The sequence below is a fragment of the Lithobates pipiens genome, unplaced genomic scaffold (assembly GCF_037356315.1).
Source record: "Lithobates pipiens isolate NorthernLeopardFrog02 unplaced genomic scaffold, aLitPip1_a1.2 Scaffold_59, whole genome shotgun sequence".
NCBI classification, from domain to species: Eukaryota; Metazoa; Chordata; class Amphibia; order Anura; family Ranidae; genus Lithobates; species Lithobates pipiens.
Window position 1 is genome coordinate 2,978,495 of NW_027507880.1, and position 26,995 is coordinate 3,005,489.

Genomic DNA, 26,995 nt, shown 5'->3' on the forward strand with positions numbered 1-26,995 from the left:
GAAATCAATCGCTTCCTGTAACCATCAATGAGTTTCTTATATCTCACTACTGGAATTTTTGACCATTCGTGTTTCACCAACTGCTCCAGGTCTCTCAGATTGGAAGGGTTCCCTTTCCCAACTTCCGTTTTGCGATCTCTCCACAGATACTCTATGGGATTTAGGCTGGGCAGTTCAGTACTCTTCAGCACTTTGTCTTAACCACTTAAGGACAGAGACACTTTTGACACTTGTGTACAAGTTAAAATAATTTTTTTTGCTAGAAAATTACTTAGAACCCCCAAAACATTATAAATGTATTTTTCAGACACCATAGACAATAAAATGGCAGGCGTTGCAATACTTTATGCCACACCGTATGTGCGCAGCAGTCTTATAAGCGCATTTTTTTTGGAAAAGATACACTTTGACTTAAAAAAAAATAATAAGACAACAGTAAAGTTAGTCCAATTACTTTTTTTATAATGGTGAAGGATAATGTTACGCTGAGTAAATTGATACCCAATATGTCACACTTAAAAATTGCGCCCGCTCGTGGAATGGCGACAAACTTTGGCCATTAAAAATCTCCATAGGCGACGTTTAAAAATTTCTACAGGTTACCAGTTTTGAGTTACAGAGGAAGTTTTGACTAGAATTATTGCTCTCACTCCAACGATCGCGGCGATAGCTCACATGTGTGGTTTTGAACACTGCTTTCATATGCCGGCTTCACTTCTGCACGTGAGCTCGGCGGGATGGGGCGCTTTAAATTTTCTTTTTTTTCCCCCTTTTAAAAAAATAAAAATAAAATTTTGCCTCACTTTTATTCCTATTACAAGGAAGGTAAATATCCCCTGTAACTAAAAAAAAAAAAAAAAAAAAAGCATGATAGGACCTCTTAAATGTGAGATCTGGGGTCAAAAAGACCTCAGATCTTAAATTTACACTTAAATGCAATAAAAATAAATAATTAAAAAAATTCCCCTTTAAGACCATTGGGTGAAAGCGATGTTTGACGTTGTTTCTGCCATCCAATGTTATGGAGCCGAATGGGAGCCATCTTTCCCTCACTCGGCTCCAGGCCTGTCAGGGGAGAGGACGCGATAGTCTCCACCGCTACCGACGGCTCCATTAAGTGGTGAGACGCCCGGGGCGTGAATCCGGTTCAAAGAGAACTGCCTGCCGTTGTTGAAAATATCAGGGTTATGGCAGCTAGGTGCTGCCATAACAATGGCATTTAGCGTCAAAGTTCCGACGTACGATGTTTTGTGTCAAGTGGTTAAACCATTTCTGGGTGCTTTTTGACGTGTGCTTTGGGTCATTGTCCTGCTGTTAGACCCATGACATGACAGAGACCTAACTTTCTGACACTGGGCCCTACGTTGCACCCCAGAATTTTGTTAATCTTCAGATTTCATAATGCCATGCACACGGGGAAGAATCCAGTGCCTGAAACAGCAAAGCAAACCCCAAAACATTAGTGAACCTCCACCATGTTTGACTGTATGGTTTTCCTTAAAGGCCTCATTTCTCTTTCTGAAAACAGTAGAATGATGGGCTTTACCAAAAAGCTGTAATTTGGTTTCGTCTGTCCACAGCACATTCTCCCAAAAGGATTTTGGTTTCCTCAGGTCATTTTTGGAAAACTCCAGTCTGGCATTTTTATATTGCTGTGTCAGCAGTGGGGTCTTCCTGAGTCTCCATAGCATCCCTTTTCATTCAGAAGGCGACGGATAGTTCAAGTTGTACCCTATCCCTGAAGGTCAGCTTGAATTTGTCTGGAAGTTGATACTTTATCCACCACTTCAACAATCCTTCGTTGCAATCTTTGATACATTTTTCTCTTTCGTCCACGTCCAAGGAGATTAGCTACAGTGCCATGGGCTGTAAACTTCCTGACAATGTTGCACACAGTGGACACAGGAACATTAAGATCCCTGGGAGATGGCCTTGTAACCTTGAGATTGTCCATGCTTTTCCACAATTTTTGTTCTCAAATCCACAGAGGATTCCTTGCTGCGCTTTCTCTTCTTCAAGCTCCGTGTGGCATACAGAGACACAAAACAGAAAATTTGAGTCAATTTTGCCGGTGTGATTTCTATATTGTCAGCACCGGTTAATTGATACAGGCGAGTTTAATTACAAAATTACAGGAGCATCACAAACTTGGAATTGCACTTATTTCTTACAATTTTGAGAAGGTGGCAATAATTTTGTCCAGTCCATTGTATTTTAAGTGGAATGTGTCAGATTTGGCTTTTTGTTTTGCCACTTTGTCTCATACCAATACAAACAAAAATAAACACGAGAACGCCTAAACATTTGTAGTTGCAACAATTTTCTGGACGAAGTGGTACATTATCTGACAGGGGTGCCAATATTTGTGGCCAGGAATGTATGAAAGCGCAGATGTGAGCCTGTTTTTCACAGGACGGTGTGGGAGGCAAGACAAGAGGTTAGAGACATGCAAACTTTCCTTGGTATTGTAAAAACGACAGGACGTTGGCATGGCATTCACAATCCCAGTGAAGGAGTGTAGGCAGGCCAACAACACTTCTATAAGTTGCAAGGCATTGGCTTGCTATAGTTAGCCTGCAACATGAAGCAAACTCAACCGTGGGTTTCCTGAAAAGATCTCAACACAAACTGGAAAATATTTAAATTTTAAAATATTTTCTTGTGGAAAATTTAGTCATTGATGCATTATGCCATGTCTTTTTTTTTTTTCTTAAAGTGGTTGTAAACCCAAAACCCTACAAAATCATTATTTTGCACAATTTAGTAGATAATGTTGTTCTAACCTAATTCACACTGTGTGTACCTCTCAAAGTCATCCTTATTTGGTTGTAGCCCACACAAATCTGCCACTCTATGGGCATGGCATAGCACTAAAGCTTGCGGGGCAGAGAACTAACATCACACAATCCCCCTTCCACCTAATCACAGAGCCTCTCTCTGTATTCTCTGATGGATGTCGCTCTGATGTCTCTCTCTCTGTGTATTCTCCGAGGTCTCTCTCAAAGGAGAAGGGGTGTAGCACCAACTTTTTTTCATGGTCTTCTTTATTAGATTTAGTGTTCTGTTTGTATTTGACTTTCTAGGTTTGCAACCACTTTAAATAAGGGTTTTACGTACACTTAAACATTAAACATGGCACGGAGTGGCCCCGAACATCCTCTTCTCAGGTTCACTGCTGGCGCTGTCCACTCCTCCTCTTCAGTGTCTTGCTATGGGGGCAGACGTGCAGGCCTGCTTACAAGCCGGGCTGTGTATGTCTACAGATACACAGAGCCTGGCTCATCCCCACCCCCCCCCCCCCGGATTTGATTGACAGCAACAGGACCTATTGGCTCCATATCAAACGAGGAGAGAGAGACAGCAGCGATGCTGTTTTCAGGCTCAGCACTTGATTTAGTTTGGGCTCAGGTAAGCATTTGGCCGGGGGCAGCTAATCTTGGAAGGTTATTGTACCTTAATGCAGAGAATGAATTAAGGTTAAAAAACCTTTAACCTTGACAACCACTTTAACTTAACTACCCAAAACGACCCTTTCAATTTGAACCTAGCCCCCCCCCAGTGTAAACCGCAGGTAAATGACTACCACCACCCCAACGAATACCATGTCACCACATCATAAGTACCATTGCAGTGACAACTCACATCCAAAATATTGGTGCCTCCTAAGCCACATACCATGCTGAAATCTCCAAAGCAAAAATAAATTAATTGCGAATACAAGAACAGATAAAAATGTACACCAAATACTGGAGGAAATCAGAACCATTTCCAGAGAACAGCATGCTGAGCCTTCCCTGGATTTAATGCTGCTTCTAGAAATTATGCAATAGAAGCTTCATCTTGGAGGGTAACTGTCCTGACAGGTTCCCCTAAAGATCTCAAAGTTATCACAGCTTCTTAAGCACGAGGAAAGTGTGGGTAGATGCTTTCCGGCACAGGAAGGAGATGAGGAAGTTACAAGTAACTGTATGATAAGAATAAACCTTCACATTCTATCAGAGTAAAACATCTAGACAACTAAAAAAATGACAATGTAGTATAATCCTTTTTGGCTACCTACAAACAATGTATGGCTTCCAATCGTTGAGCACTGTCCCCGTAGTAACATACACAACCGTAGTTCCAAGTCCTGAATATATAAACAAAAGGATGCCGACCATTTTAATTGGTAATTTTCTCATCATTTCTATTGGTCTGTCCAAAGATGCCATTATGTGTCGCTGGCTGCCAGTGGATGGATTTATCCATTTTTGGTTTTGTCCTCCACTGTTCATATGTGACAGGTCCCCTTTAAAGCAAAGTCCCTATTTGAGATTTCAAATATACACAAAAATGACCAAAATCATTGTATCTCATGCTACATAAAACATATAACTGAAGAACATAAAACTAAGAAAGGTAATAAATAATTTGTAATCTAAACCAGTTTTTTTTCTGTCAACTCAAACTTGTGAAGCTCTTCCACTATTGTGGGTTCGCTTATGTCGGGCAAGGTGTGCATCACGGGTAAACCGCTTTCCACACTCCTGGCACTCATAAGGTTTTTCTCCTGTGTGCGTGGCTTGATGTCTCATGAAGTGGGAATAGAAGGTAAAACTCTTTCCGCATTCCATGCAAATAAAAGACTTCTCCTTGGAGTGGGTCTTCTGGTGTCTTGCCAGTGCCAACTGTGAGCCAAAGCTTTTGTCACACACAGGACAGTTGTAGCTAGTTTGACCAGTGTGGACTTTTAAGTGGTGATTCAGGAGGGCAGGGTATTGGAAGGACTCGCCACACTCACCACAAGTATATGGAGATTCTTTAGCATGGGTACGCTGGTGGCGGGAAAGGTGGGACTTTTTAGTGTAACTTTTGCCACACTGTGAACACGAGTGTGGCCTTTTCCGCCGATGCATTTTGGTGTGACGACTCAGAAATTCCTGGCTCTCAAAGCACTTTCCACATTCCAGACAAGAGTATGGTTTATTTCCCGCGTGAATCTTGCGGTGCCTAACCACATGTGCCTTCCGCCTAAAGTACTTTCCGCATTCTGGACACATGTAAGGTTTCTCTCCAGTATGAGTCCGGTAGTGGTCAACGAGTTGTGAGCGGCTAGGGAATTCTTTTCCGCACTCTGAGCAGATGCACTCATTGGCCCCTGCATGGACCTTCAGATGATATTTTAGAAGGCTCTGGCTGGCAAAGTTCTTGCCACACTCAGGACAAGAGATTGTGGCAATGTGGCTTCCCCAATGCAACTCCAAAAGGGCCTCAAATCGGAATGATTTGCCACATTCAGTGCAAGAGAATGGCTTTTCTCCCATGTGTACTCGTTGGTGTTTCTCTAGTTGCGACATCTCATTATAACATTTCCCACATTCTGAACAGGCAAACCCAACTTTTTCTTCATAGGTTGTATTTTGAGACTCCTCTTGACCATTTGTGTGCACGTGGTTCATGTTATCAGTGTCTTCCACATCTGAATTAGTAGTGTTGGCTTGGTGCACTTTACGATGTTGTTCGAGCACATGCAAAGAGTGAAAACACTTACCACATTCCGGACAGGCAAATCCAACATTTTCCTCATAATCTGTAGATGCGTTTTGAGATGGTATATCTTCATCGTTGTTGGATACCGAGTTGTCCATGTTACTTACGTGCAGGCTTTCCACATCACAGATTGGCGGGTTAGCTCTGTGTATTTTACGGTGTTGATTGAGGACGTCTAGACGGTGGAAACACTTGGTGCATTCCGGACACGGAAAGAGCTGTTTGTCTCCGTGAATTCGCCGATGACGCAACATATGCGACTTCCTCCTGAAGCCCTTTCCACACTCCGAACACACAAATGGTTTTTCGCCCGTGTGAATCCTCCGATGGATCTCAAACTCTGTCTTGCATGAATACTGTTTACCACATTCGCAGCAGATTAGAGGCTTTTTTTGATGGGACTTGGCGTGGTGCATCAAAAGATTACTGTACTTGAAGCACTTGCCACATTCTGAACAACAAAAGGGCTTTTCTGGGTTGTCCGTTTCTGGTTGGGCATTGCTGGAATGTGCCAAATAATATTTGTAGGAGACCTCCTCAATGTGTGCTCCCAGGAAAGAAGCAGCAGGAGATAGGCCTTTGTTATCGGCATCCATTAGAACATCATTTTCACATGTTAGGCCATCTTCAGGTTCTTCCTTGATGTAAGCAGACACATACTGCACATGTGAGTTTCCGCTAGTCAGCATGCCATTTGTGCTTGAAAAGTTCTCACTGGTGGAGGGGTTTGACAGCTTTTGTACCTGTGAGTAGTGTGTCAATGAAGCAATATCAGAGTTTGTCAGTTGCCTTTCTTCATATGAAGCTGGCTCCTGCTTTATGTATGTAGAAGTAAATGAACCATGATTGGACTGAGTAATACTTTCTGTATTCAATGCTGGATCGCTTTCTGACCTGTGAGGCAAGTGCTCCATCTGTTCCTCCACCCTCTGGACTCCAAGGTGTTCCTCATCCCAATCTGCTGGTTCTTCTTTGACCTTAACAGCCATAAAATCCAAATGTGTGAGTTTTTCTCTGACACCAGATGTAGACATTTCATCGCTGTGGACCACAGGCTTACAGATGTCCAAACTGGAAAAATTCTCTGGAACGTAAGATGTGAAGTTGTTAGGAATGGGCTCATAGTCAATCTGATCTGTTGGAATGTGAATGTAAATTTCAGGGAGCTTAAAGCCTTCCGTGGGCGAGGCAGTGGCTGTGACAATGGTGGGTTTTGAGCTGCTTTGGACCACTTTGAAAGAGGAGTTGTGAGGACTGACTGTGATGATGCCTCGGTCTTTACTGATATACACAGGAACAGAAGCTGGGTGGAACGCTGTAGACTCACTACTGCTCGTTGAGGAGTCTGCTTCAGAGAAATTAAAATAGAAAAAGAGTTAGAGGTTAAACAATCATAGATCAAGATAAAAAGCTAGCAAAAAATGGTAAAGAAATAAAGAGAAATGATCAGCGCAATTTTTTTTTTCCTATATGTATACAGTCTCTGTTTTTACAAACTTTATTTTTTATTTTTTTTAAATCACAGAGTTCCAATACAGTGGGGGGAAATAATTATTTGATCCCCTGCAGATTTTGTAAGTTTGCCCACTTTCAAAGAAATTAAGGATTTATAAATGGTTATCACAGACTTATTTTAAATGATAGAGACAGACTATCAACAAAACAAAAACGATACAAATGTTATAAATGGAGTTCCAGTTCAGTGAGTAAAATAAGTATTTGATCCCCAAGCAAAACACGACTTGTTGGCAAGCACAGAGGTGAGACGTTTCTTGTAGTTGGTTACCAGGTTTGCACACATCTCAGGAGGGACTTTGGCCCACTACTCTTTGTGACAGACCTAGCCGAGACACAGGCTTTTTGAGGGGACTGAATGCGAGCCTCTTCCCGACTGATTATGGGCACTGGATTTTAAGGGGCACAGGGTGAATGAGAACCCCACTATAATCTGTGCTAGTCAGATTCAATGCTGTATATATGTATATATCATGTGTGTTGCCTCATGCTGTTGGGACACAAACTGTTAGATGCTAATGTCATCAACTCCAGCCACCTGTCTGTTGTGTAAATGAGTCTAGTCTGGCTCGTAGGAGTATTCACAAATTGTTGTTTGTGCTAATTAACCCTGTGTTTATGTTTATGGTAATGTGTATTGAATTGTTAGTAGCTAGGAGCCGAAAAGTCTTATCCCTCAGTCAACTAGTCTGAGTGTTGATTTAGATAATTAGCTCATGCTAATTAGGTTAGGTTTTAGTCTTCTACTGTATTATAAATACTTGCCATTTTGGTTCTAATAAATCAGTCCATGTTGAGCAGCTAAGCAAGTGTCGTCTTGCTTTGTGCTTGTGAGCGGTTGGAATAGCTGATCTCTATATTCAGACTAAGGAAGCGGTATACCGACGGAAGCACTCAATGGGAGTGTGGGATCGGTTCCGTCACACTCTTCTTTACAGATCTTCTCTAAATCCTCTTAAGCCTGTCGCTTGGCAACTCGTTTTCAGCTCCCTCTAATTTTTCCATAGGATTAAGGTCTGGAGACTGGCTAGACCACTACATGAATTTAAAGTGGTTGTAAACCCACAAAAAAAAAAAAAAAAAGAAAAAGCCTGCAAGACCAATGCATGATGAACTAGTATGCATTGCATACACACGGGAGCCACTGGTAACGGCACATCAGCTGAAGCAACGGCACAACTGAACCGTTGCTTCTGGGTGCATGTGCCAATGACCTCGGCACATGCTGATACCCCCTTTATCTCCTAAACCGTGCAGGGTCAGGACCTGTCCGTGGCTAGGTACGGAGACGAGTGAGGGGAAGATGGCCCCCACCCGTCTCCATGCCATAGCAGGGCTAAATCCATGTCAAAATGTCACTTCCGCCCATACGTCTTAAAGGGCCATTTTTTTGTTGTCATTTTTTTCAAATGACAAATTTTTTTTTTTTTTTTTGCATTTAAGTCCAAATATGAGATCTGAGGACTTTTTGACCCCAGATCTCATATTTAAGAGGACCTGCCATGTTTTTTTCTATTACAAGGGATGTTTGCATTCCTTGTAATAGGAATAAAAGTGACCCAAATTTTTTTTTCCCCTGTAGAATTTTTTAAACATCGCCTATGGAGATTTTTAAGGGTAAAAGTTTGACGCCATTCCAAAAGCGGGCGCAATTTTGAAGCATGACATGTTGGGTATCAATTTACTCGACTAACATTATCTTTCACAATATAAAAAAAAAAAAAAATTGGGCCAACTGTACATTTGTCTTATTTTTTTTATTCAAAAAAGTGTTTTTTTTTTCCCCAAAAAAAAGTGCGACTGCAAGACCGCTGTGCAAATACGGTATTGCAATGACCTACCGTATATACTCGAGTATAAGCCGAGATTTTCAGCCTCTTTTTTGAGGCTGAAAGTGCCCCCCTCGGCTTATACTCGAGTCATCGCTGTCTGCCCGCTCGATCAGCGTGTCGAGCAGACAGACAGCGGCCATTCTATAATTCAAAAGCCGCGCCTCCGGCTCCGCCTTCGCCTGTGATAGGCGGAACACTGAATTTCCCAGCAGCCTGTGTTCCGCCTATCACGGACATCGTATCATCCTCGTACTACGGACGAGGATGATACGATGTCCGTGATAGGCGGAACACAGGCTGCTGGGAAATTCAGTGTTCCGCCTATCACAGGCGAAGGCGGCGGCGCAGCTTTTGAATTTTACAATGGCCGCCGAGGCGCCGACGAAGAGGGCACGGGACGGAGGCAAGGCAAGGCACGGCACGGGACGGGACGGGACGGAGGCAAGGCACGGCGGCGAGGCACGGAGGCAAGGAGGCAAGGCACGGGACGGAGGCTCGGGACAAAGGCTCGGGACACAGGTAGGCTGGACACACACACACACACACACACACACACACACACACACACACACACACACACACGGATGGATACACACACACACAGGGATGGATGGATGGATGGAGACACACACACACAGGGATGGATGGATGGATGGATGGAGACACACACACACAGGGATGGATGGATGGATGGACACACACACACACAGGGATGGATGGACGGACACACAGGGATGGACGGACACACAGGGATGGACGGACACACAGGGATGGACGGACACACACACAGGGATGGACAGGCATGTCTTACCCTCGGCTTATACACGAGTCAATAAGTTTGCCAGTTTTTTTGGGGGTAAATTGGGGGCCTCGGCTTATATTCGGGTCGGCCTATACTCGAGTATATACGGTACATTTTTTTTCTAACATCCTAGAGAATAAAATGGATAATGTTTGGGGTTCTAAGTCATTTTCTAGCAAAAAAAACTTGTTTTTAACTACTTGTAAACACAGAGTCTGAAAAAGAGGCTCGGCCTTTAAGTCATGTGTTTCTTCCTAAGCCACTCTTTTGTTGCCTTGGTGCTATGTTTTGCATCATTATCATGCTGGAAGACCCATCTTCAGTGTTCTGGCTGAGGGAAGAAGGTACTCATCCAAGGTTTTACAATACATGGCCCCATCTATTGGCCTCTCAATTCGGCAAAGTCGGCATGTACCCTGAGTAGAGAAACAGCCCCAAAGCATAATGTTTCCACCTCCATGGTGGACTGTAGGGATGGTGTTCTAAGGGTCATAGTCAGCATTTTTCTTCAACCAAACATGACGAGTCCCCCTCCTCAAGAATGCACATGTACAGACCCATCTGAAGTTTTCCAATGAACATCTAAATGATTCAGAGAATGATTGGAAGTAAGTGCTGTGGTCACATGAGACCAAAATTTAGCTCTTTGGCATTAACTCGACTCGCCGTGTGTGGAAGAAAAATACTGACTATGACCCTAAGAATACCATCCCTACTGTCAAGCACCTAGGTGGAAACATTATGCTTTTGGACTGTTTCTCTGCCAATGGTACAGGCCGACTTTGCCGCATTGAGGGGCCAATGGACAGGGTCATGTATTGTAAAATCTTGGATGAGAACCTTCTTCCCTCAGCCAGAACACTGCAGATGAGTCATGGATGGGTCTTCCAGCACGACAATGACCCAAAACATACCAAGACAACAAAAAAGTGGCTCAAGAAGAAGCGCATTAAGGTCGTGGAGTGGCCTAGCCAGACCTTAATCTTATAGAAAGTTTATGGAGGGAGCTAAAACTTCGAGTTGTCAAGAGACAGCCAAGACACCTTAAGGATTTAGAGATCTGTAAAGAAGAGTGGGTCAAAATCCCCCCCTGAGATGTGTGCAAACCTGGCAACCCACTACAAGAAACGTCTTACCTCTGTACTTGCCAACAAGGATTTCTCCACCAAGTACCAAGTCATGTTTTGATGGTGACCAAATACTTATTTTACACACTGAACTGCAACTCAATTTATAACATTTGCATCATGTGTTTTAGTTTTTTTCAGGATTTTGGGTTGATATTCTCCCTCTATCATTTAAAATACACCTATGATAAAAATTATAGACCCTTCATTTCTTTGTACGTGGGCAAATGTACAAAATCTGCAGGGGATTAAATTATTATTTTGTCCACTGTAGTTCTAAGGCTTACTTAAAAGGATAGCACAACAGTAGCAGATTTTTAAATTCCTGACCAACATAAGAAAAAAATTACAAAATGAATTGAAAAAAAGAAGGACTCCAAAGCTGAAGATATGAATTTTGAAACAAATTGTTAACAAAATTGGTTTCAGCAGCTAATGGTGTTGAAGGCCACTAAAGCAGTGGTCACCAAACTGTGGCCCTTGGTTTGCCTTTAACTGACCCTTTGGGGATTATTCCTCCCACTGATATGAGGCATAATTCCTTCCACTGACACCAACATTTGGGATTCCACTGGCACCAAAATTTGGGTACTATTCCTTACACCGACACCAACAATGGGGCAAAGTTCCTTCTAATAATACCAACAATGAGGCACCATTCCTTCCCCTGACACTAGCAGTGGGGCATACTTCTTGTCACTGACAATGGGGAACTATTGCTCCCACTGACACCAATAGTTGAGCATTATTCTTTTTCACTGACACCAACATTTGGGCACTATTCCTTCCACTGATACCAACAATGGGGCACTATTCTTTCCACACTAACACCAACAATGGGCACAATTATTTCCACTAATACCAACAATTGGGCATTATTCCTTCCAAGCCATTGAGACATCATTCCTTCAATTGACTCCAACCATGGGGCACCATTTCTCCCACTGACACCAACAGCCAGGCATTATTCCTCTCAATGACATCAATGAGGAGGCACCATTCCTTGCACTCTACCGATGACACCAACAATGGGGCACTATATCTCCCACCAATACCCATGAGGAGACACTATTCTTCCTCCTACTGACCACAGGTGCTATGTAATTGCTTTAGTTCCACTGACCACCCAGCCTAAGGCATTTTCTACTCCCACTGGCCACAGTCCGTCCCCTCTCCCCCCAAAGTCTGAAGAACAGTAAACTGGCCCTTTGTTTAGAAAGTTTGGGGCATCATTTATTTCAGATTTCACAATTTCAGTGGAGTCCCTTTTCACCCTCCTATACAGAATTCAAAGCCCTCATAAGGAGGTTCTAGTTTTTGGCCAAACTTGTTGGCTTAACCTTTGGAAGTCCAAGAATGCAGACTCAGGTGTGGGAACAGCTTAACCAGAGCCAGTGTAATTCTTTGTCGAAAAGAGTCCACTCTTCACAGTAAAATTAGAAGCAACTCCAGATTCACAACCAACCTTTTCACACATTTAAATCTTTCCCAATTGACCAAAAAAAAAAAAAAAAAAAAAAAAAAAGGGGAAAAAAAAAAAAAAAAACGGAAGATAGGATAGGATTTACCCCTTTCATGACTAGGGTATTTTTTGCAATTTGGCACTGCGCTACTTGGTAATTGCCTGGTCTGTACACAAATCAAATTTACATGATTTTTTTCAAATAGAGCTTTCTTTTGGAAGCATTTCGTCACCACTGGGTTTTTATTATATAAAACGATAAAAAAGACAGAAGACAGAAAATTTTGAAAAAAAAAAACCCAAAAGGTTTTACTTTCTGCTAGAAGCATATCCAATAATAATAATAATAAAAAAAAATGTCTTCATACATTTTGGTCAAAATGTATTCTGCTACATGTCTTTAGTAATTAAAAGAAAACAAAAAAAAAAAAAGACATCCTAATAAGTGTATATGGATTGGTTGGCGTGAAAATTATAGCGTCTACATATGATGGTATATATATATATATATATACTGGAATTTTTATTTTATTTTTTGTACTAGTAATGGTGGTGATCAGCGACTTATAGTGGGACTGTGATAGTGCAGCAGGCAATCTGGCACTGATGCTGGGGGGGTGCGGGGGACTGACTGACACTGATATCACCAGTGACACTAATACAGTGATCAGTGCTAATACTATATACTGTCTTTGCACTAATGACACTGGTTGAGAAGTGGATAACATCTAGGGGCAATGAAATCGTTAACTGTGTAATATGTGCTGATTTTACTAATTGATGTGGCCGATTAAAGCAGGGAGAAAAAAAAAAAAACACCCACATTGCTGCTCCAAGTACAGAGCCCTGTGTTGTTAGTAAACACAGGGCTCTGTACTAAAATCGCTAAACCGATCAGCAGGTTCCGGTCATAAATAATTGGCTGGGACCTGTTGATCGACTTGTGCTGTACTGAAAAGAAAAGGGTGGTAGTAGATATAAAAATTAAAACCATTTGTACCATCAACCAAAATTTGAAGGCACAGGGGTTTGCACACACACGCCCCCTACAGATGGGTGGCACACACGTCCCCTACCTGGAAATGTCGGATCATGTACATAATCTGGCGCAGAGCAGCCGCCCAGTTACCGTATTGCGGTTAAACAGGTCTAGGAACTTTATAGATAGTTTCCAGTTGTCTTCTTCTCAAAGTCCCCTCTTACCTTCCAAACTAGGCTGTTGTTTCTTCCTACGGCTTTCCACAATGTCCAGCTGCTTCTCAAGGCCATCATGCTCTTCTAAATATTCCCATTCCTGTATATAAAAAGCAGAAAGTGACACCTTTTTGGGAAGCTGAGCCTCACAAGGATATAGTCACCATGTATACACATCCCTTTTGTTACTGGATAATGTCCCAATATTCACTGCACCACTTACCTCTCTTGCAAGCAGCTCAGTGATCTTATTGGTAACTTCGAGGATCTTTTTGATGTTGTTCCCCTGTGACTGAGAGCAAGGTTCCACCAATGGTCTCTGTGTGGTACTACTGTATTTCACGTGGCCTCCGGACTCCTTCACAATGACATAATCCTATATATTGGAATAGATGTCAATTGTAAAACTAAGCAGGACTACATAGAGGGGAAAAATTATAAGAAGTCATCCTACTGTTGAACTGTTGCACTGAGATCACTTAGCCGATACTTTAATGTCGAGATCCCCCCCATGCCGCTGAGAGCCTGAGCCAGCTGCTCCCGCCCCCTCCCCAGCCCAGCCTTCCAGTGAGCGTTGGAGGGGCAAAGCAGAGAGCCACTCACTGACAGTCATTAGCTCTCTTCTCATTCAAGACCCAAGAACTTTGGGAGGCACAGTGGTGTAGTGGGTAGCACTCTCACCTATCAGTAAGAAGGGTCGCTGGTTCAAATCCAGACCACGACACTACCTGCCCAGAGTTTGCATGTTCTCCCTGTGCCTGCATGGGTTTCCTCCAGGTACTCCAGTTTCCTCCCACACTCCAAAGACATGCAGGTAGGTCAATTGGCTTCTGTCCAAAAATTGGCCCTAGTATATGAATGGGGACCTTGGATTGTGGGCTCCTTGAGGGTAGGGACCGATGTGAGTGTGCAATGTACAGGGATAGGGACAATTGTAGACACTCGGGTTGAACTAGATGGACTGGTGTCTTTATTCAACCTTACTAACTAACTATGTAACTGAGCGATCAGCTGTCTTTGATTGCTCAGTTCTCAGTGTAGGTTCTTCAATCCTTGGTGTGTAATCACCAACAAGCCTGGATGATTCATGGGGGGGGGTACGTCCTATTGAATCCATACACTCCGGTAAGCCTCAGTGTTATCGGTGGTCGTGCTCCATCTTTTTTATGCACATTCAATGGTGATTTGAAAATCAATGCTTGGGTCATCAAGGTTTATATACTTTAAGATATATTCATCTGTCACTACTTTTTTGTCACCGAGAGGACTTTTTCCCTTTAATTTTTACTGCATTTCTATTTTTATTCGTGGTTTGTTTTAAGTTGTTTACTGCATTTCATATTTTTAAGTACTGTGATAGCATTGTGATATTATTAATACAGTTTCACCTTGGAATTTTTGGTAATTGTCTCACCTGGATATACAATTATAATTGTTTTGATATATTAAGATATTAAAGGTTTTTTATTCACTTTAGATCACTTAGATTTTCATTTGATTACGTCATTACTTTCTCACTCAGTGTAGAGACGGCTAGGAACAGATGCAGCATTGGATGGATGTTGCATCCAACTAGGGTTAGTAGTATGCATGTATTTTTCAAAACCCTAGTTCTTTGAAGGAAACATTTTAAATCAAGCAGCCTAAAAAAAAAAAAAGCAATTTACTCTCTGGCGAACATCGAGTCTGAACTTATCTCTCTTCAGCTACTTTCACACCGAGATGGTTTTCAGGCATTTTAGCGCTAGAAATAGCTTCTAACGCCTGAAAAACGCCTCCCATTCATTTCAGTGCGACTTTTCACACTGGGGCGGTGGCGATTGCGGCATATTGGGAATAGTCCTGCAAGCAGCACCTTTGGGGTGGTTTGGGAGCTCTGGATTGGGCGTTCCCAAAAGTTCTTGAAAAGCACTTTGGAAGCGCTGCAACACAGGCGCTTTTAACCCCTTCTTCAGCCGCTAGCAGCGGTTAAAAGCGCAGGAAAAGCTCTGCTAAAACGAGCGGCGCTTCAGAGCTAATGCTCGGCGACCCCAGTGTGAAAGTAGCCTTCAAGAGTTACATGTAAAGATTCTTCTGTAGGCTTCAACGCTCCTAGGTAAGCCGAATCATTGGTCCCCTTACTGTGCGCACTCCATAGCCAGGGCCACAGACATCTGACACTAGGTTGTGTTGAATGCAGCAAGTCAGAAGCTTTAACCACTTTAGCTCCTGAAGGTTTTACCCCATTCCCGACCAGGCTATTTTTTGCCATTCATCAATGAGCTCCTTTAACTGCCAATCGGGCAGTCCTGCAATACTGCACATTTTTTATAAAAATTTAATTATCACTTTTTTGCACACAAATAGAGATTTATTTTGGTGGTATCTGAATACCACTGGGTTTTTTATTTTTTGCCATGTAAATGAAAAAAAAGACCGAAATTTAAAAAAAAAAAAAAAAAAAAACACTATTTTCTGTCATAAACCATTCATTTAGGCCAAAATTTATTCCGCGTCCCCACGAATAAGTCTTTTTACGGCGAAACGTACGTCAGGTGGCAGATGTGCTGACGTAATCGCGATACAGCGTTGGTTGGACGGGCGACTGCATGCCGGCCAGCGTTTTTTATGGGTGTTTTTACTGCTTTCTATGCAAGTGTATTTCTTTACTTTTATTAAATTTGTTATACGGAATTATGCTATGATGAGTTTTCTTTCCATTTCCCAAGTACTGCCTTTCTGCTTCACGTGCTGCTATTGACGGTCCCGGCCCGTTTTATTCAATAAAGGGAGCCTACTGTGATCATGGTCTGAGGAGGTGCTGTGGAGATTGACTATGGGCATGAAATCGCTTGCTTACTTTTTGTATTTATTAAGTTCTCACTGGACTATTTTTCATTTGTTGGACTTTATCACTTCACTGAGATTTTTCAAATTTCATTATTAGCACTTGTTATTTATAATTCATTTTATAAATTATGTTAGGTTTCATTTAATAGAGGGGTAGATCAACTTTTCTCACTACTATTGTAATCAATTAATTAATCACTCATAGGCGTTTATATTTCATTTTATTTATAGTATTTATGTATGTGCATGGCTTTTTTCTTTTGTCATCTTATTGTGTTTACGTGTATCTTGTAAAACTGAGCTGCAGCGATTTTTAGTTGTACTAGTGTAGATTCAGGTTTAGCGTGGTACTTATTTTTTTTATTTTATTCCACTACATGTCTTTGATAAAAAAAATTACAATAGGTGTATATTCATTCGTCTGTGTGAAAGTTAGAATATACAAACTATCATATATATATTTGAAAACTTATCAGTTCTGATGTACCTAATTTCTTGAGGCCCTAAAATGCTAAAGCAATACAAATACCCCGCAAATAACCTCTTTTTGCAAAGTAGATAGTCTGAAACATTTAGTAAGAGGCATGGCAAATTTTTTGAAGTTTTAATTTTTTTAATCACAATATTTTTGACAATGAAGATATTTAATAGAAAAAAAAAAAAATTCCCCACATACTGTCACCAGTACAGCGTCATCATTTTACTGGTATAGTGGTGATAAGAAACACTGACTGGTAACAGTATGTTTAAAAAAAAAAATTATATATATATGTATATTTTTTTTTTTTTTTTTCATTTGTACTTTTTTTTTTTTAACATTTTGTTTAATTGTTTACTATTTCTTTTAATTCTGTCATAGAGTAGTATGGTGTCACCACAGTAACACTGTACTACTCTGGGAGGGGGGGCTGGTTCAACTGTTATAAATGGGTTAACCTGTTTGGCTACAGCTAATCACATGGTACAGGGTGCTGCGATTGGCTCAGGTACAGTGTGATAGCTGTGTGCCAGCTACAGCATAGGCAACAGCGATCGCAGAATCACCGGGCCCCCGAATACTGGGATCCCCAATCTGTTGTGTCCAGTGGACACATCGGTCATGGGGAGGGATGCCAGTACTGTGGCGGGTTGGCAAGTGGTTAAAGGGAACCAGGGTCAAATTTATTGCCCTCAAGAAAGATAAGCATTGACCCCTTCACGCCGTTGTCACACAAATATGTGGCCCCACTGCACTGGGCTTTGTGCCCTGGGGCCGGATATATTTGCGTATCTCCCTTTGTCTGGAAGCGCAACGCATGGCGCGCTCCCAGCAGAGACACTGGGGTTTCTCTGTGAGCTCCAGACCCCGTACCAACGATTAGGGACCACCTTGTGATAGCCTCTGATTGACTATGACCCTTAGAACACCATCCCTACAGTGAAGCACGCAGGTGGAATCATTATACTGTTGGCGCTATATAAAACCTGTATAATAATAATGTATTGTAAAATCTAAGATGAGAACCTTTTTCCCTCAGCCAGAACATTGAAGATGGGTCTTGGATGGGTCGTTCAACATGACAGGGACCCAAAATATAACGCCAAAGCAACAAACGAGTGGCTCAAGAAGAAGCACATTAAGGCCATGGAGTGGCCTAGCCAGTCTCCAAACCTTAATCTTATCAAAAATTTATGGAGGTAGCTGAAACTTTCAGTTGCCAAGCGACAGCCAAGAACCCTTAAAGAGGTTCTGCACACAACAATTATTTTTTTTCCTTCTCCTTTTAAAAAGTATTTTAAGTCTAATGTTAAACTCACTTTTTCTGTGTCTGTCCGGTATCCATGTCCGTTTTTTCTTCAAATCTGCACTTTTAAAATCAAAGCAACAGAATTTCCATTTTGCTTGTGGGCATTTGAAGCCCGCAAGCAATCACTTCCTTGTTCCCATTTCCTTATATCTACCAGCATGCCTCGCTGGTTCCCGCGCATGCGCACTGGCACAAGCGCCGAGCGGCGTAAACAACGGCATAGCAATGGCGTCACGTCCGTGAAATCACACAAGATTTCACGTCGGCTGTTCGCACTGACTCCTGGAATGAATGACACCAGATCCCAGCAGACAGTGCGGTACTCAAAGGAAGTGATGCGGATACCCGCACAGACCCCGCCCACAGACGCAGACACAGAGGGATGTATAGACCAGGCAGGAATAATAAGGTACAAAAAAATAAGGTTAAAAAAATAAAAATAAAAAAGCCATTTAGCACTAGTTGGATGATTAGGAAAACAATGACCTAAAGTTAAATCAGTGTGTGCAGGACCACTTTAAGGATTTAGAGAAGATGTGTGCAAACTTGGTCACCAACTACAAGAAATGTCTTACCTCTATGCTTGTCAACAAGGGTTTCTCCACCAAGTACTAAGTCATGTTTTGCTTGGGGGATCAAATACTTATTTTGCTCATTGAACTCCAACTCAATTTATAACATTTGTATCGTGTTTTTTCTTGATTTTTGATTGACATTCCTTGTCACTCATTTAAAATACACCTATGATAACAATTATAGACCTTTAATTTCTTGGTTAAGTGAGCAAAATTAAAAAATCTGCAGGGGATCAAATAATTACGTTCCCCACTGTAGATCTACAATCAGGATGTATAGTGTTTAGTCAGCTTTACCTCTTCTATAAGCAGATACAGTATCTCTAAAACCAGACTCAAGATCCTTTCAGTCATGTTACTCTTCTCCTCATTCATCATCTGCAAGTCTTGAGGAGTTTCCAAAGGTGGACTTGTGTCCATGTAGTCACGGGGCTGCGTGGATGGCCGTCAATATCTTTTAGCTAAAAATACAGATAAAAAAATAAAAGTAAAAAAAGTTACCAATACAGTAAACTCTTGGATTGCGAGCATAATTCGTTACAGAAACATGCTTGTAATCCAAATTTGTATATCAAAGCAAATTTCCCGATAAGCCCTTGTACACACGGTCGGAGATTCCGACAACCAAATCCGTCTGAGTAATTCCGACGGATTAATTCCGGAAGAGATGTTGCGTACACACGGTCGGACTAAGTTGTCGGAAAATCCGATTGTACATAACGTGATGACGCTATTTCGTTACGACAGGACTACGTTCAGGCTAGTAGCCAATAGCTTTGGTCTAGGAATTTGATCTGAGCATGCGTGGCACTTTGTCCATCGGAGTAGGCTACACATGATCAGAGTATGTCTGATAGGAGCATTTTGTCGGAAAATTTTACCGGCAAGTTGGAAAACTTGGTCCGTCGGATAGTCCGACGGAAACAGTCCGATAGACCATTCCCCGTACCGCCGGTTCTCACCGCTGTCAGTCTGCAATCCTGACCGGGAAGACTGCCCTGCAGTAGAACGATCTGAAAGCGAGGCTTGAAGCCCTTGTGGAGTGCAGCATGGAAGGGATAGGGGTTGATGGCGGTGCAGAGGATGGTCTATGTCAGGGGTGTCCAGACTTTTTTCAGAGAGGGTCAGATTTGACAAAGTGAACATGCGTGAGGGCCGACCATTTTGCCTGACATTCTTTAAACCATTAAAACTCGGTCTAAGTGTGTTCCTCCGAGCACTAATACACTGCCCAACAAAAATTCCCCTTGCCTTTGTGGTTGTGTGTGGTGAAGAGATGAGCTTGGGTGTGTTATTTGGCTATACCACATTTATCGTCGTATAACACGCACCTTTATTTTAAGAGGGAGGTTTCAGGAAAAAAAAAAAAAAAAAAAAAAAACTTACATTTTAAATAAAAGAACTTTGAAGCAAAATAAGGGGCACAGTCCATCAATACCAAGCCTAATCAGTGCCCATCAATGCAGCCTGCACATTGCCCAACAGCTGCCTCACTACTGCTAATTAATGCAGCCTGCACATTGCCCATCTACAGCCTCACCATTACCCATGAGTTGCTAAATGTTGTACCTACGTTAAATGTAACCATACTGCTACACTTTTGCAGGCCATACATGGTCGAATTTCAAACAAATTTTCTTTTCCAAATCAGAAAGTTTGTTTTTTTGTGATCCGATGGTGCCACCATTGATTTTCGACAGAAAATAATTTCCGTGGCTGGGAATCTTCTTTTCTCTCCGTAAATTTTCTTTTCTTGCACATGCACATTTTTTTTGCTGCAAGTTATTTGGGAGATCACTGGTTTTTCACGTATTCGGGAAGTGTGGATTGTCTCCTGAATTTTCTTACATTTGGACTTCGGACACTTTATATCACCAATATATTTATTTGCAGGCGGTCAGCATATATTTGTGTATATACAGTATATCAATTGGTAAATGTTTTGCGTTAAGTTATTATATATGATCACTTTATGATTCATGCTCAGTAACATTATTAATTGGAATTCATGAACAGCGCAACACTATTTTAATTTGTTACCACATATTCATTACCATCACCACAGGATGAGGTCTCTCCAACCAGTGAAGATCCTCACCCCTGGTCCATTACCTTTACCATAGATGACATTTCTCCAACCAGTAGAGGTCCTCATCCCATTTCCATGATCACCACAGGAAGACATGTTTCTTCTTACCCTTACCCTTACCCATTAACATTACCACAAGATGACATCTTTCTAACCAGTGGAGATCCCTCCCCCATATCCATCACCATAGGATGACATCTGGCCAACCAGTAGAGATCCTTACCCAATATCCAATATCATCACCATAGGATGACATCTGGCCGACCAGTAGAGATCCTTACCTAATATCCAATATCATCACCATAGGATGACATCTGGCCGACCAGTAGAGATCCTTACCTAATATCCAATATCATCACCATAGGATGACATCTCTCCGATCAGCGGAGCCCCTTACCCCATATCCATCACCACAGGATGACGTCTCTCCAACCAGTGAGGCTCTGCACTCCATATCCATTACTTTTATCATAGAGCAGTGATGGCGAACCTTGGCACTCCAGGTGTTTTGGAACTACATTTCCCATGATGCTCAACTGCACTGCAGAGTGCTTGAGCATCATGGGAAATGTAGTTCCAAAACATCAGGGGTGCCGAGGTTCGCCATCACTGTCATAGAGGATATCTCTCAGACCAGTGGAGGTCCTCAACCCATGATGACATCTCTCTGACTAGTGGACATCTTTACCCTATATCAATTACCATCAATATAGGATAACATTTGGCCGACTAGTGGAGATCCTTACCGTATATCCATTATAATCAACATAGGATGCCACCTCTCCAATCAGCAGAGATCCTCACCTCATATCCATTACCATACGATGACATCTCTCTGACCAGTGGAGATCCTTACCCCATATCCATTACCATCATCATCACCATAGGATTACTTCTCTCCAACCAGTGGAGATCCTTACCCCTTGTCAATTACCGTCAACATATAACATCTCTCCAATCAGTGTAGATCCTCACCCCATATCCATTATCATAGGATGACATCTCTCTGACCAGTGGAGAACCTGGCCCCATATCCATCACTATTTAATAAAATCTCTCCCAACCAGTGGAGATCCTGACCCCATGTGCATTACCATAAGAGCACATATCTCCGACCAGTGGAGATCCTTACCCTATATCCATTACCATCAGCAAAGGATGAAATCTCTCCAACCAGTGTAGATCCCCACCCCATATCCATTATCATAGGATGACATCTCCCTGACCAGTGGAGAACCTGGCCCCATATCCATCACCATTTAATAAAATCTCTCCCAACCAGTGGAGATCCTGACCCCATGTCCATTACCATAAGAGCACATATCTCCGACCAGTGGAGATCTTTACCCTATATCCATTACCATCAGCAAAGGATGACATCTCTCCAACCAGTGGAGATCTTGACCCCATATCCATGTCCATCACCATCACCATAGGATGACGTCTCTACGACCAGTGGAAAACCTTACCCCATGTCCATTACCATAAGATGACATCTCTCTGACCAGAAGAGATCATTACCCCATATCCATTTCCATAGGATGACATCTCTCCAACTTGTGGAGAACCATCCTCCATTTTCACCACCATAGGATGGCATCTATCAGATAAGGGGGAAGTATCTCATCTGGTCAGATAGATTTCATCCTATTTTGATGGATATGGGGGATGGATCTCCACAAGTTGGAGAGATGTTGTCCTATGGTGATGGTAATGAATATGGAGGAAGATTGACACTGGTTGATCCTATGATAATGTATATGGGGGAAGGATCTCCACTGGTCCAATAGATTTCATCCTGTGGTGGTGATGGTAATGAATATGGGGGAAGGATCGCCACTGGTTGGTGAGATTTCATCCTATGGTGATGGATATGGAGGAAATCTCCCCAACCAGTGGTGATTCTTTACCATATATTATTGCCATCACCATAGGATAACATCTCTCCAACTTGAGGAGATCCCTCCCCCATATTCATCACAATAGGATGGAATCTGACCAGTAGAGATACTACCCCCATATCCATCACCATAGGATGACGTCTCTCTGACCAGTGGAAAATCTTACCCCATGTCCATGACCATCATCATAAGATGACATCACTCCGAACAGCGGAGATCCTTCCCCATATTCATCACCATAACCATGGGATGACATCTCTCCAACTTGTGGAGATCCATTTCCATCACCATAGGGTGGCATTTATCTGACCAGTGGCAATCCTTTCCCCATATCCATCACCATAGGATCAAATCACCCCAACCAGTGGCGATTACTCCCCCATATTCATTATCACCATAGGATGAAATCTCCCCAACCAGTGGAGATCCTTTCCCCATATTCATTACCATAGGATGGAATCTCTCCAACCAGTGGCAATCCTTCCCCCATATCCATCACCATAACCATGAGATGACATCGCTCCAACTTGTGGAGATCCATCACCATAGGATGGCATCTAACTGATCAGTGGTGATCCCCCCCCCCCCCCCCCCCCAAAATCCATCACCATAGGATGAAATCACTCCAACCAGTGGAGATTCTTCCCCCATATTCATTACCATCACCATAGGATGAAATCTATCCTACCAGTGGAGATCCATCCCCCATATCCATCACCATAACCATGAGATGACATTGCTCCAACTTGTGGAGATCCATCACCATAGGATGGCATCTAACCGATCATTGGTGATCCTTCCCCCCCGAATCCATGAATATAGGATGAAATCTCTCCAACCAGTAGAGTTTTTTTTCCCCCATATTCATCATCGTAGGATGGAATCTCTCCAACCAGTGGCAATCATTCCCCCATAGCCATTACCATAGAATGGAATTTGAACAGTGGGAGATCCTTCCCACATATCCATCACCATCACCATCACCATAACCATAACCATCACCATGGGATGACATATACCTGATCAGTGGTGAACCTTTCCTCCATATTCATGATCATCACCATAACCATGAGATGACATCGCTCCAACTTGTGGAGATCCATCACCATAGGATGGCATCTAACCAATCAGTGGTGATCCTTCCCCCCAAATCCATCACCATAGGATGAAATCTCTCCAACCAGTAGAGATTTTTTTTTACCCCATATTTATCATTGTAGGATGGAATCTCTCCAACCAGTGGCAAACCCTTCCCCCCTAGCCATTACCATAGAATGAAATTTGAACAGTGGAGATCCTTCCCACATATCCATCACCATCACCATAACCATAACCATGAGATGACATGTACCTGATCAGTGGTGATCTTTCCTCCATATTCATGATCATCACCATAATCATGAGATGACATCTGCCAAACCATTGGAGATCCTTCCCCCATATCCATTACCATCACCATCACCATAACCATAACCATGGGATGACATCTCTCCAACTTGTGCGGATCCATCACCATAGGATGGCATGTCTGATCTGTGGTGATCTTTCCTCCATATTCACGATCATCACCATAACCATGAGATGACATCTGCCCAACCATTGGAGATCCTTCCCCCCATATCCATCACCATAGGATGACATCTGCCCAACCATTGGAGATCCTTCCCCCATATCCATCACCATAGGATGACATCTCCCCAACCATTGGAGATCCCATGTCCTTCATCTATGGCTTCCCCAGACTATGACCTATTCTGGGGTCACCTGAACCATTCTAGCCATTATAAAGGAGAAAGGAAGCCCCATGGGTGACCCAAACCCAGCAAATCCTAGATTTTTTCGAAAGTTATATATACATTTTGTTGGGAGATATATTTCTATATATTTTTTCATTGGCAGAAATCTAATAATTGCAGGTGATGGGATTGGTGGTGTTTGGAAGGTGACAGGCAGAGTGAAGGGAGGAGCTGCCCACCCTGTCTAATAGCAGTAAAGGTGATAATAGCAGACAGGCCCCCCTATGGGGACACACAATGGTGGTGACCGGCGCCCCCCTCCTCCCTCCAGCGGTTGTCCAGCCCCGGCCCCAGCACTCTGAGCTCTCTCCGTGTACCTGGCCTCCTCCGTTCTCCTCCGCACAAAGGCCCCGACACACACAGGAGCACCAGCAGCAGCAGCCCAGCTGCCTCCGGGGATCGCGGGGGATGCCGGGAGACGTAGTTTTATCCGGGGGATCCGGAGCCCCCTGACGTCATATCCTCGTTGCTATGGCGAAGAGACGCTCACTCTGCAGGGGGAGGCAGTGGTGGGAGGACAGGGAGGTCACTGAGGGGGTAGAAGAATCAAATATTCATTCTGATAATAATAATAATATATACTGTGTAAATTGTTTGGGTATATGAAATGTAATGAATAAATATGTAATTAAGAATAAATAATCACACAAGTGCCACTGACTTCTTATTTACCATACAGGATAAGCCATTACCTTATAGCCACCAGTCCTGTCAGAATACCACTACCCAGGGGCATTGCTAGGTCTACAGAAGATCTGGCACTTGAGCCCAGAGCAGCCAAGTAAAAAGGTCCCCTAAAGAGCCTTCTCTACTTACATCAGGGTCCACAGAGCCCCCTTCAATACATCAGGGTCCACAGAGCCCCCTTCATTACATCAGGGTCCACAGAGCCCCCTTCAATACATCAGGATCCACAGAGCCCCCTTCATTACATCAGGGTCCACAGAGCCCCCTTCAATACATCAGGGTCCACAGAGCCCCCTTCATTACATCAGGGTCCACAGAGCCACCTTCAATACATCAGGGTCCACAGAGCCACCTTCAATACATCAGGATCCACAGAGCCCCCTTCATTACATCAGGGTCCACAGAGCCCCCTTCAATACATCAGGGTCCCCAGACCCTCCTTCATTACATCAGGGTCCACATAGCCCCCTTCATTGCATCAGGGTCCACAGAGCCTTCTTCAATACATCAGGGTCCCCAGACCCTCCTTCATTACATCAGGGTCCACAGAGCCCCCTTCATTGCATCAGGATCCACAGATCCCCCTTCATTACATCAGGATCCACAGAGCCCCCTTCATTACATCAGGGTCCACAGAGCCCCCTTCATTACATCAGGGTGCATACAGCCCCCTTCATTACATCAGGGTCCACAGATCCCCCTTCATTACATCAGGGTCCACAGAGCCCCCTTCATTGCATTAGGGTCCACAGAGCCCCCTTCATTACATCAGGGTCCACAGAGCCCCCTTCATTACATCAGGGTCCACAGAGCCCCCTTCAATACATCATGGTCCCCAGACCCTCCTTCATTACATCAGGGTCCACAGAGCCCCCTTCAATACATCAGGGTCCCCAGACCCTCCTTCATTACATCAGGGTCCACAGAGCCCCCTTCATTGCATCAGGGTCCACAGAGCCCCCTTCAATACATCAGGGTCCCCAGACCCCCCTTCATTACATCAGGGTCCACAGAGCCCCCTTCATTACATCAGGGTCCACAGAGCCCCCTTCATTACATCAGGGTCCACCGAGCCACCTTCAATACATCAGGATCCACAGAGCCCCCTTCATTACATCAGGGTCCACAGAGCCCCCTTCAATACATCAGGGTCCCCAGACCCTCCTTCATTACATCAGGATCCACAGAGCCCCCTTCAATACATCAGGGTCCCCAGATCCTCCTTCATTACATCAGGGTCCACATAGCCCCCTTCATTGCATCAGGGTCCACAGAGCCTTCTTCAATACATCAGGGTCCCCAGACCCTCCTTCATTACATCAGGGTCCACAGAGCCCCCTTCATTGCATCAGGATCCACATATCCCCCTTCATTACATCAGGATCCACAGAGCCCCCTTCATTACATCAGGGTCCACAGAGCCCCCTTCATTAGATCAGGGTGCATACAGCCCCCTTCATTACATCAGGGTCCACAGATCCCCCTTCATTACATCAGGGTCCACAGAGCCCCCTTCATTGCATTAGGGTCCACAGAGCCCCCTTCATTACATCAGGGTCCACAGAGCCCCCTTCATTACATCAGGGTCCACAGAGCCCCCTTCAATACATCATGGTTCCCCAGACCCTGCTTCATTACATCAGGGTCCACAGAGCCCCCTTCAATACATCAGGGTCCCCAGACCCTCCTTCATTACATCAGGGTCCACAGAGCCCCCTTCATTGCATCAGGGTCCACAGAGCCCCCTTCAATACATCAGGGTCCCCAGACCCCCCTTCATTACGTCAGGGTCCACAGAGCCCCCTTCATTGCATCAGGGTCCACAGAGCCCCCTTCATTGCATCAGGGTCAACAGAGCCTTCTTCAATAC

The 26,995-nt window shown here is 43.4% G+C and overlaps 1 protein-coding gene across 2 annotated transcripts; it reads right to left on the bottom strand.

Annotated features, from left to right (window-relative positions):
- Window positions 1–3,687: 3,687 nt before the first annotated feature.
- On the bottom strand, window positions 3,688–24,865 carry LOC143958175 (uncharacterized). Of its 2 annotated transcripts, none has more exons than XM_077467643.1 (5): window positions 24,756–24,865; window positions 18,950–19,113; window positions 13,685–13,837; window positions 13,471–13,561; window positions 3,688–6,874 (listed from the first exon to the last, which is right to left on the bottom strand). In XM_077467643.1, exons 2-5 carry the CDS (start codon window positions 19,070–19,072, stop codon window positions 4,443–4,445), a joined length of 2,799 nt encoding a protein of 932 aa, XP_077323769.1. In that variant the 5' UTR covers window positions 19,073–19,113; window positions 24,756–24,865; the 3' UTR covers window positions 3,688–4,442. The 2 variants fall into 2 exon arrangements, with proteins under 2 accessions (XP_077323769.1, XP_077323768.1); XM_077467642.1 differs by having other exon boundaries at window positions 3,688–6,877.
- Between the last annotated feature and the right edge of the window lie 2,130 nt (window positions 24,866–26,995).